The 10,943-nt window shown below is 39.5% G+C and overlaps 1 protein-coding gene across 1 annotated transcript; it reads right to left on the minus strand.

Annotated features, from left to right (window-relative positions):
* Window positions 1–2,037: 2,037 nt before the first annotated feature.
* LOC149276091 (beta-hexosaminidase subunit beta-like) lies at window positions 2,038–10,733 on the minus strand. The gene is made up of 9 exons (XM_089503922.1): window positions 10,638–10,733; window positions 10,341–10,473; window positions 9,699–9,879; window positions 9,188–9,274; window positions 7,718–7,790; window positions 7,241–7,415; window positions 2,649–2,739; window positions 2,185–2,289; window positions 2,038–2,104 (listed from the first exon to the last, which is right to left on the minus strand). Exons 1-9 carry the CDS (start codon window positions 10,731–10,733, stop codon window positions 2,044–2,046), a joined length of 1,002 nt encoding a protein of 333 aa, XP_089360048.1. The 3' UTR covers window positions 2,038–2,043.
* Between the last annotated feature and the right edge of the window lie 210 nt (window positions 10,734–10,943).

Consider the following 10,943-nt stretch of genomic DNA (forward strand, 5'->3'; position numbering starts at 1 on the left):
AAAGGGGTCAGAGCCGAGGTGGACAAGGACCTCACTATTCACTAAAGCGGGAGTTGCGGTTTGAACTCATGGACTTCATTATGCAGAAGTTGCTTCTGCAAGGAGGACTGAATCGCCCTGCATAAACCACAGTGTGATATTCAAGAAATCTCACTGATTTAGTTGTGTAATGCAGTGTTGAACAGTCATTGAATGTGGCCCTTCATAAAAACTTGTGAAGTTGAGTTGAACTTGCAACTTAAAATCTCCTGACTCCTGATTAGCGAGTAAACCCCAGCAAGTAAAGGGAGAAGCGTTAGGCCAGCTCTCACCGACTCTCCTCTTCCTGCCAAGCATGTCTAGGATTATAACAGATTTACAGTATTTGTGAATAAAGTAACAATCTGAAGTAATTAAATGTGGATCCCCAGCTTTTACTGGATGACAGCTCTCTTAAAGCCCCTGCAAAACATATGAGGCATGCAGCCACTGCACAATTCCCAAGACAATGCGGAAATGTTTATCTGTTTGGAATGTTGTATAAAATAGAGTTTTAACTTTGCAGATAACACCATGGAGCAGTCCTCTGAAAGACTGGCATTGTACGGCCCTGCCATGCATTAAAGGCTTGCTGTCACTACTGACTAAATTCTAAAAATGCCAACAAAGACTAACACCAGGTGACTGCATCAGAGCAGAATGACCTTGGTAATACGAAAAGGGTGGTGTAACAAACACAGGCGGCTCACGGGTCATCTCATTGATGTTGAGATATGTGCTTCAAGAAAAAATATCTAATTTCTTGTCCTGAAGTTATTTTTCTTTTCAAAAGGCTGTCTGAAGCAATCAACTTTAGCAACAGATGGGAGGCAACAAGGAAAATAATCATGCAGATGCTGTGAACGTGAAGTTAATAAACTGGTTTCATTGTATACACATATGGCCGGTACATATACCCCCCATTGATTTTTTGCATTGCTGCATATTGATGGCACTAAGTTATTAGTTCCTTAAACAAACCATTGTTGTAGTTATTGGAGGCTCAGCACTGTCTTGTCCTCAAACGCCTGTCTCTTACAGGACAGGAAAACAAAAGGAACCATTTTGCCCTATAAGCTCTGTAGCAGCTCATTCCCAAAAAACTATAGTCACAGTTCACCTCACTCAGCCATTAAAGGAGCTGCACAATGGATCTCCTCGTCGCACTTTTTCCCCCTGAAGTCTTAGCTGCGGAGTCTAGATCAATGGAACCATTGTCTTTTGAGAAAGCCTCGATTTAATAGATTTCTACAGGACGGCCATTTCTGGGTACATTCACTACTATCGCAAACCTTGTACATTTGGTCGATATGGCTCTCAGTGTTTCAACGGAGCCGCTGAGCCTTAGAAAAACCTTACTATACAGATTTGCCTCAATAACTGGTTTTCAGAGGTGTGCAACATCATCCTGGAACATTGTGTGTTGACAACACATTAATCTGAGGGCGATGGACAATTTGCATTAAATCAGGCCTTTTTTTAGCACATCAAACAAATGAAACAAGCACCAAACTTTGGGTTTTTTTGTTGGTTTTTTTTTTCAGATTCCTATATATTAGTGCAACCCACCAAATGATCTGACCAAAATCAATGTGAAAAATATTCACAAATGCAGAACATTGGACAGGAAAAATATTTTTCCACATAACCATATAGTACTTAAACATTATAATCCAGATATTTATTGCCATATAAACCTTACAAAATCATGCAAACATTCTAGAATTTGGACCTATAGATATTCAGGCAAAACTCTGCTTGTGAGATGATTTTTTTCAAAAACGTACCCAAGAGAATGCACGTTATATTTAAGTTTGTCATAGTTTATTTTATCTTAAAAACAGTAGTCACTTCTAAGCAAATACAAAAGGCATAAATTGGTTCCCTTCAGCTGTTAAAGATTCCCAGTATTATGGAAAATGAGTTGATTTTTTAAGTGCATATTTTCATCCCTGAATACAGAGTATGTTCCCTTCCTTTGATTTGGAAAAGGTTTACCAGCAGCCAACATAAGCAGTCCACGATTTACACGTTTAGCTCATGGTCACAGTATCCTACATAGAGAGGCTCAGCTGCAATTCCACGCCTGCAAGGGAAAAAAAGAAATGGTAGGAAGTTACTGAGAACGGACCCAGAAATTATGAAAGGCATGACGTATGCATTCACCTGACCATGCGGCATCTATGTTTAACAAGCCTGTTATACGCGTCTCCCACGGAGGTCACTTGTTTGTCACTCCACAGTCTCTCCGCAACAGCGCTGGCCCTCGGCCTGCCGAAAATCAACACAGACACTATTTCACCATTAAGAAGATGGGAAACATGCCAACGTTTCCCATAAAATCAACTCGTTTTAATAAATGCCGTGGACATTTCTGCAGAGCTACTGAACATTTAAATCTTGGACATTTATATAGTTCAACGCTGATGTGCCAGGTCTCCAAGACTTCTCATGCCAATTAAATAATTCCATATCGTCCGGCTATGCACAGTGCCTGGGTAGACAAAGATCAATATTTATATGGTCCAAAGTGCTACATTTGGAGCCATCATCAAGGAGAGGTCATTCATTTCCATGGTGACTCCTTTTTAGCAACGAGCCAATTAAAAAAGTATTGAAGCAAAACGTACCATAGTCTAGGAGTAAGGTTTGTGGCGTCCACAAATTCCCCCCATAAACATGCTTCGCCCCCAATCACCAACTTCTTTTGTGCTTCAGTTCCTGCAAAGAAGAAAAATGAAAAAAAAACAAAAAACATGCTGCTGGGTTAAAAACATACTTATCACGTGTTCCCTGCTGTGATGATGGTATGGTGGTGGCACCATGTTGTCTAACAATACAGATAGATAGAAGTGCTATGGAGCGCTGTAAAACCGTTGATTAATGAAAGTAGCATGCACTAAAACGCAAAAATCATGGCATTGAGTCGTCCCGTGTCACAAATCGTATGACTTGCTGGGTGAAAATGCCAGAGTGGGTGCAAAGCGGTATATTTGGAGCCATCAGAAGGAACATGCCTGTTCAGCCGGAAAAGAAAATAGAATTGGCTCAGGCACTCCGTACCTCTGGCACATTGGTCTCTCTCTCACTTTATCTAAACGGTAAAAACATTTAACGAAATGTCACATGACAAATACACAAAACTATTAAAACGGCTATCCTGCCTTCACATCTAGAACTATAAAACAACAAAAGATGTAGATCCACCTCAAGCATAAATCAGCATTTTAGCACCTAGTCACAAAAAAAGATGTAACATTCCCTGCCTCTTTGTGAACAATTCGGGACACAGCATTACCCATTTCACTATAAATACAATTCTGTACTAGCGGATTTTCTATAACAAAGATCTACAATCACTTTATAACAGGCTTTCACCAAGTGTTCACTCAACACCGGGCCTGTAGCCTCCCTCTTACACTGCAATATATAAATATACCATATATATATATAATATAGGACACATTATTGAAGTTTATAATCTATTGGAAACTGACATTACCCGGAACCATTAATATTCTACATGAGCTAGCTGGGTGATGTCCACTTAAACATTATGGCGATGCAGAATACAAAATAAAAGTTATGTACTGCTATGGCGGCGGTGTTACAACCGGAACAGGGCCACACATTTTTAACCTCTCTGCTTCATGAAAAATGGCTATTCAGGAAAATATAAACAAATACTACAGGAAACACCTCGGTCTGTAGGAAATATCTTAGCAGGTTTCCGTTTTAGACCATATTTACTTAACATGTCAATATTCTAAAATAAAATGGTTATTCCCTATACGCCATGCTCAGACAGGGACATTTTGGAATTAGAACATTTAGTGTGGGCATGAGTATTGCATAGCACCTAGAATAAAAAAAAAAAAAGGGATATCAGGGGAAGAGGCAAGGGTCATAAGTATATATATATATATATATGTTAGCTGTTTGGCCTCATGCATTGTGTTTAGCACTGGTTAGATCCTTTTGCTGGTTAGATGCAGTGGCGAGTCATTAAAGAACCAGTGACAAGAACACACCAGTAAAGTTTGATGGCTCAACTCGGTAGATCTGGATCCAGTCCTGACCATATGAGATGCGGTTTAGGTACCAGGGAGCAGTTAGAAGAGCTTGAAACCCAGCAGCTGTAACAGCTGCCATTTCATCTTGATAATTTTTCTCCTTCCACACTTCAACAACGGTGTCTGGGTTCAACTACGGAATTTAAACATATAGCTTAATTTAATGATCCTTGTTGCACATGTATGAAACAAAGGCCAATTGCTGCAAAAGTAATGGATTGTGTTACTTATAATAAATGAAAAGTATCACGCGCGCCAAGAAACAATCAGTAAGGTAGATGCTGCAAATAAAAAAAATGAAAAACATCTGGCATCTGGGTCCTTCGTGTAGCTTATCATGGAGTATTGTATTAAAAGGAACACTATTACAAAAAAAGGAGTAAAACAAATAAAATACATTTAGGGCAAGCGAAAACCCTCCTGTAGTGGTAGCCAAAATACTTTTAGTTTGACAGTGTTCACAGCAATGTAACACTGTACACTACAGGCACAACTTATTTTAATATGTTATAGACATGGCAAAACAAAAAAAAAACCAACACAATCAGGATAAGTGAAACGGTAACACATCTACAATACCCTCCTGGCTGCTTTCGCTTCCACTTCCACCCAAGGGACATTAGAGAGTTCAATACGCACTTTAACCACACAGTTATAACGCCCTTCTGAACACCAACGCAGATTACAACAGGGATGCAACAAGCCAAACACCCATTGGATTCCCAGTTTCTCTTGTCCTGAGATATGGAAACCCAAGCACCATTCTCAAACTGAGCCGATCCAAGTTTACAGCGCACAAACCATTATCTGCAGGACTTTATGCCACATGATGGTTACTACGGCATAATAAAAACAACAAGGGAATGATTTTGCTTAAACGGGACAAAACTCACCTGAAATTAACCAAGTTTATCTATCTGAGGCTTTTACATAGAGTAGATCGATCTCATAGTGAACAACGCCCGAATATTGAGACATCAACAGAAAATGACAGTCCTCAACCACAATCTTTTAAATAGACCGCAAGATATTGTTGGAGTGTTGCTTCACCTGCGCACTTTGGCACAAACCTCAGAAATGTATTGTTTTATTTGTTGAACGCAATGTTACAAGGGTCATATTACAAAAAGAAAAATGAAGTCACACCTGTGTCAAAGTGTCCACTAAATAATAGAACACCTGGGTCAACAAAAAGCCGTAGAAGGATGTTTTGAAACGCATTACATATTATCTGGGTGTTTTCCTCGTTCCTCTGCTAGATCATAATTAGTGTTATGTCATACAGTCAGTTTACATGCAAATCAGATTACAAGAATTAATGTAATATATGAGCGGGTGTCCGAAATGCAAGCAAAAAAGGAAGAGACCTGAGAGGACTCGAAAGCTTGTACTCTAAATCAACTCAGTTAGCTAATAATAATAATAATAATAATAATATCAACTAGAGTCTACTTATCCCCAACAAAGTATAGTGACTTTATAAACTCATTTGAGTATGGCTGTTCTCACCCGTCTCTGTAAGTCAAATTGTTATGTTATATACTACTTGGTATGTCCTGTCTACCCATTGTACAGCGCTATTGATATGATGGAGCTATATAAAATAGACGACGACATGATTCGGCATTTGGCAAGAAAGCAGTAATCTGTACAATACCCCAGGTGTCATCCGGTTCTGTGCTTTTCGCCACGAGACATAATGAGGTCTATTCACTAAAGAAGGAGTTTGCAGGAACATGTCAACTTTCTATATCACCATGTATTATCAATGGCAAACCTCATTGATATTCTCCTGCAAGAAGATATATGGAGTGCCCCCCCTCCCTCTTGCAGCTTTCACTTTGGAGTGTCTGTGAGAATCTAAGCCCATTAAGCCAAAAGAAAATTTGTGAGGTCAGGCACAGATTTTGGACAAGGCAGCCTGGCTCGCAATTGGCATTCAGATTCATCCGAAAGGGTGTTGCAGGCCACTCGAGGGGCTCCACATCAAACAGATCTTTATGGAGCTTGCTTTGTGCACTGGGGCGCAGTCATGCGGGAACAAGAAAGGGTCTTCCCAAAACTGCCCCCACAAAGTTGGAATTATACAATTGTCTAAAACATCTTGGTATGATGTAGCATTAAGATTTCCCTTCACTGGAAGAATGGGGACCAAACCCTGAAAAACAGCCCCAGATCATTATCCCTCCTCCAAAGTTTACAGTATCCACTATGCATCTCGGTAGGTAGCTTTCTCGTGGCATCCACCAAACCCAGGAAAAAAGCCATAAGACTCCATGATGCCAAGTGGCCACTCCCCCCCCCCCACTTCAAGACAAGTTAAACTTAGCAGCTAGTTTAGGGCAAACTGTACACCATATTGCAGTGAAAACACAAAGCACTTTTTCCCTATTTGTCCCCAAAATCCAAACCACATATTAAAAAAAATAGAAACAAAATGCTTCTAAAAACCTCTGACCCCCCCATTAGTAAATGTAACTAACAGATTGATTGTAAATATTGTAAATATTTTAGATTTTCCCCCATTTTTTATTAATAGAAGATGACAGGATTTAGAACGGGAGACACGTGTAATGACAATCCCTGAAAAATAGTAGGAATCAGGGTTTTTTTTGTTAATCAGCACGCCTTCTGATCTCAAAGATTAGTTTCATTGTTACAATGGTAGCAAGCAGCCATATTCTCTGCCTGTTCCATTGACCTGACCTCTGCCTTATGGCAGCAACCAGATTTTCTCTTTCACCTTACTCTACCCGGAGAGAAGTCGACAATCAGTCCCAGGCCGATCAGCCTGAGATTTCCCCCCCCAGACAGAACCGCATGTTTTTTGCAAGACATCCAAAATCTTGGATGCACGACTTCCACCAGGGGAGGTAAAGGAAGACCGAAGTCAACAGGCACCCCCTACAACGCAGAAGTGTATGTGAGCCATTTCTTATTATAGACCCAAATGCCGCTATGTATAGGGATCCAGGTAATCTTCTAGAGCTTTAAAACAAAGTCTGTTTTGCTCTAATCAACAAAGAAGTTAACAAAAGCTTCCCCTCGATAAAGAAGTTTTAAAAGCAGATAGGGTTATGGTTTAGTTAATCAAAATTAGTAAGTTAAGAGTTAGCGATTTTGTTAATACGGAAAGCAAATTAACAAACCATTGAAATTTAGCGGCTCAGCTTTGTAGTATCTCTGCCAGTCCTGGCCATAACTAATGATATCTAGGTACCACGGAGATGAGAGAATGGCCTGGAACCCTGCAGCTGTCACTTTGTATAGTTCTTCAAAACACTTTTCCCCTTTCCAAACTTCCACTATAGTGTCTGGATTAATCTGTAAAAACGGCAACAGACAGGTTTTTAAGTTGAAGTTTAACATTGACCCTTTTATTGCTTAGTGCCAGAAACCATATGCGCCCCAGAAAACTTTTCTATACCGACAGACCGTATAAAGGTCCTGCATTAAGCCATTTAAACCCCACACTGCAACTCCGATTTAAAAAGATATACAAAAATGTACTGCAAGCCTCATTATGCTGTTGAGTTAAATTAAAGTACAAACACAGAAATGCACAATGTGCAAAAGCCACATTCATTCGCATTGATAAGTATTTTTTTTTTTTTAAATGAACATACCTTATCTTTGTTATCAAATACCTCCTGCCAGACTATGTATCCTTTTTTAAACGATGAAACAATTTCCAGGATGCTAAAAGAATAAAAGGATTTCTTCAATAAAAACAAAGGTCATTCAATGAAAAAATGCATTTGTCATTAATAAAGTAAACAATAAAGTAGTTTGCTGAACCAGAAGAGCACACATCACATGGAAACTTATGTCCCTACACATTAAACTGCCACTAAGACCAAAACATGATTATTCAGCAGAATAGAGGAACAGAATTTAAAAACAGTCAGCAAAAGGGGCAGGAATACAATCAACACCCTTTTAACGGCAGTAATCCTCCATGGCGGGAGTTTCTACCATCAAATAACACACTGCCAACAGATAAGTCATGTTGCATGGATACATACCGTATTTGCTCGATTATAAGACAAGGTTTTTTTTCCAGAGCAAATGCTCTGAAAAATACCCCTCGTCTTATAATCGGGGTCGTCTTATAATGTGACATCAAATAGGTCTGACTATGAGACTAAGATCCAGATCCCCCGCAGCTGCAGGGGACCTGGATCCTCCTGTCTCCCCCCCACACACACACACTAACCGGTGCTTCTGCGTCCGCGGTGTGTAGCCGGGGCAGTGTGTAGATACAGCCTTACGCTGCAGCCGGAAGGGGGTGTGGCTAGCAGCGGGCAAGGTCTGCGCGATGGACGCAGACAACCCCCGCTGCTAGCCACACCCCCTTCTGGCTGCAGCATAAGTTGTCTACGCGAATCGCGTAGACGTCTACAGGCTGCCCCGGCTGCATGACAGGGGAGTCAGAAGCACCGGTAAGTTTGAGGGGGCGGGGGATGTGTTAAATGGGGGGCATAAGGCATTTCTGGGGCATATGTGCATAACTGGGCGACAGGTTGTAAAAAAAGGAAATAAAACCAAAATATTTTTCTCAATCATAGCTTTTATATAAAAAAAAAAAAAAAAAAAATAGTTTACATGAATTAACATTTACCGGTAAAACTTTTTTCCTATAGGGTCGTCTTTTATTCAGGCTTTTTCTTTTTTTCCTACATTAATATTCAGATTTGGGGGGTCGTCTTATAATCAGGGTCGTCTTATAATCGAGCAAATACGGTTATACTAAGTAACATAAGGGTCCAGCTGCAACGGCGCCTCTTTTCCAAAGAAAAGCAAAGACAACCAGGTCTTTATGACTGATGGGGAAGACAAATAGGGTTGCAAAAAGAAAAATGATACGTTTTCAAATGGCTTTTTACTAAAGCTGTACTTTAGAAACAAGTGGAAAAGAGATTTGCGTTTGGCTCCCTGACTACCCTATGTATTATGAAGGGTCAAAACCATATAATGAGCATAAAGAAAATAGGATGGCAAAGAAAGCAGTGTTTCCACTAGTACAAACAACATACACTACTGTGCTCTTTGTATTATAAGATTCCACACCCTACTGGAGAAAGTGTGCCACTCACTTTTGAACGTAGAAGGATTCGAGCTTGCAGTAATCGCCGCCAAAGCCATGCTCAGTCATAAACTTGGAAATATCAGGATTGGATTTCCTTTAAAATAAAATACTTCATTAGGAAAAATGATACATAAAATGATATTATATTAACCATTGACATTATTAAACATGAAGTGTGACATCCCATCCTTAACGGGTCCATAAACATCAGGGTGTTGACGTTTGTAGGTTATCAATTATGTGGCAAGGATTAAGAATAGAACCTGAAAGCTGAGGCTCGTCTTGGGACCAAATTAGAAGTATCCTAGTCCACCATTTGTGAGAGAAAAAAGGTAAAGAAAAAAAAAAAAAGTAGTAAGAGGTACAGGGACCATCCAGGTATTCTTAAAAATGTAGCTCTCAGGAAGATCATTTCTAAGAAAGGATGGATTTGGATCTACCAAAAGTATATTATAAAATTTATTTGGTTGACAAAAATAGCAGAAAATGCATACAGATTAATACCAAATGTTCATTACCAGCAAGAGAAGTCTACTTCATCTCCTCCTAAATGGATGTACCGATCAGGAAACACCTGGCTGATTTCTTGAAAGAATTTGTACATGAATGCATAGGTTTCATTTAAAATGGGATTTATAGGTCCATAAGTACCAGTGTGATGACCTTCTTTGAAACATGGAGTCAATAGGTTTGGTTGGCCTATAATGAAGAAGGAAATTGTATTTAAAGTAAAACATAAGCAATGAAAGAAAAAAAAACAAAAAAAAAACGTATTAACCATATCTTAAGATGTTCAAGGGGAAGCCCAAAGGAAGAAATTTTCCTCCCTGAGCAAACACAGTGTTTTACACAATAATGTAGAGTAACATTCACAAAAACCTAGTTGTATTTTGTTTTGTTCCAATAAATTCCTTTATTTGCACACTGCCATCGTTTTAAACCATGTGATATTTTAGATGACTTGTTTTTAGCAAACACCACAAGGATTATCCGGATTCTTTATGACAAAGCTAATAGTCTGTCCCTCCATAAAACTATTCCGAGAGCCCAACTACTTTTCACGACAGGTAGTATCATAAGAAGCTGGGGCGTTTGTCTAGTAAATTAAGCTAACAGCTGGAGTGCTACCCGATATTTTAATAAAAATACCCAGCACTCACCTCTACCCCAGGAGTCTGCATGTCCAGGTGAATCAAATTCTGGGACAACTCGGATGCCTCTTAGTCTAGCAAATTCAATCACCAAACGGACATCGATTGGAGTGTACACATGTGTGTACTGCTGATAAGCTCCCTGGATGTACATTTCAAAAGAAAACGTGTGAACGTGGATCTTGAAAATAGCAGAAGTACAATAGCACCACCGACAGACCCGCAAATATCCGTTCAAACGACATACTTCACTCTATAAACTGTGAAACTAAAAATGTCAAAGCATCTACGCGATAACGTTCTCACCTTGTTACTCAACTCAGGAAATAGAACGCTCTGATAAGGGAATGACTGGTCATCAACAATATGCCAGTGAAACACATTCATTTTGTTAAAAGACATCGCGTCCTGTAACGACATATATAAAACAAATTAGCCCAACAATCAATAGCCACTATGGCCACTCTGTATCGGAAAACGACATAAAGTCCTATCCAAAATACATTTTTGTATATACCTATAGAATCCCGTGTAGTTTAAAAACTATAATCAAGGTTTCCAAATAAAGTCTTCAGGGGCCAGGGCCAAGCAGTGGTTTTCAGGTCATCCGTA

Source organism: Sceloporus occidentalis, unplaced genomic scaffold (assembly GCF_023333645.1).
Source record: "Sceloporus occidentalis isolate IW3139 unplaced genomic scaffold, rSceOcc1.0.p SCAF_248, whole genome shotgun sequence".
Lineage (NCBI taxonomy): Eukaryota > Metazoa > Chordata > Lepidosauria > Squamata > Phrynosomatidae > Sceloporus > Sceloporus occidentalis.

Bases quoted from the DNA above. Each gene is read 5' to 3' on its own strand.
- LOC149276091 (XM_089503922.1), bottom strand. From the start codon at position 10,733: ATGTCTTTTAACAAAATGAATGTGTTTCACTGGCATATTGTTGATGAC. The intron at 9,275-9,698 runs GTAATGAACATT...TTTATTTTAAAG, and splicing joins GAAGTAGACTTCTCTTGCTG to GAAATCCAATCCTGATATTT. The intron at 7,416-7,717 runs GTATGTTCATTT...CCGTTTTTACAG, and splicing joins TATTTGATAACAAAGATAAG to ATTAATCCAGACACTATAGT.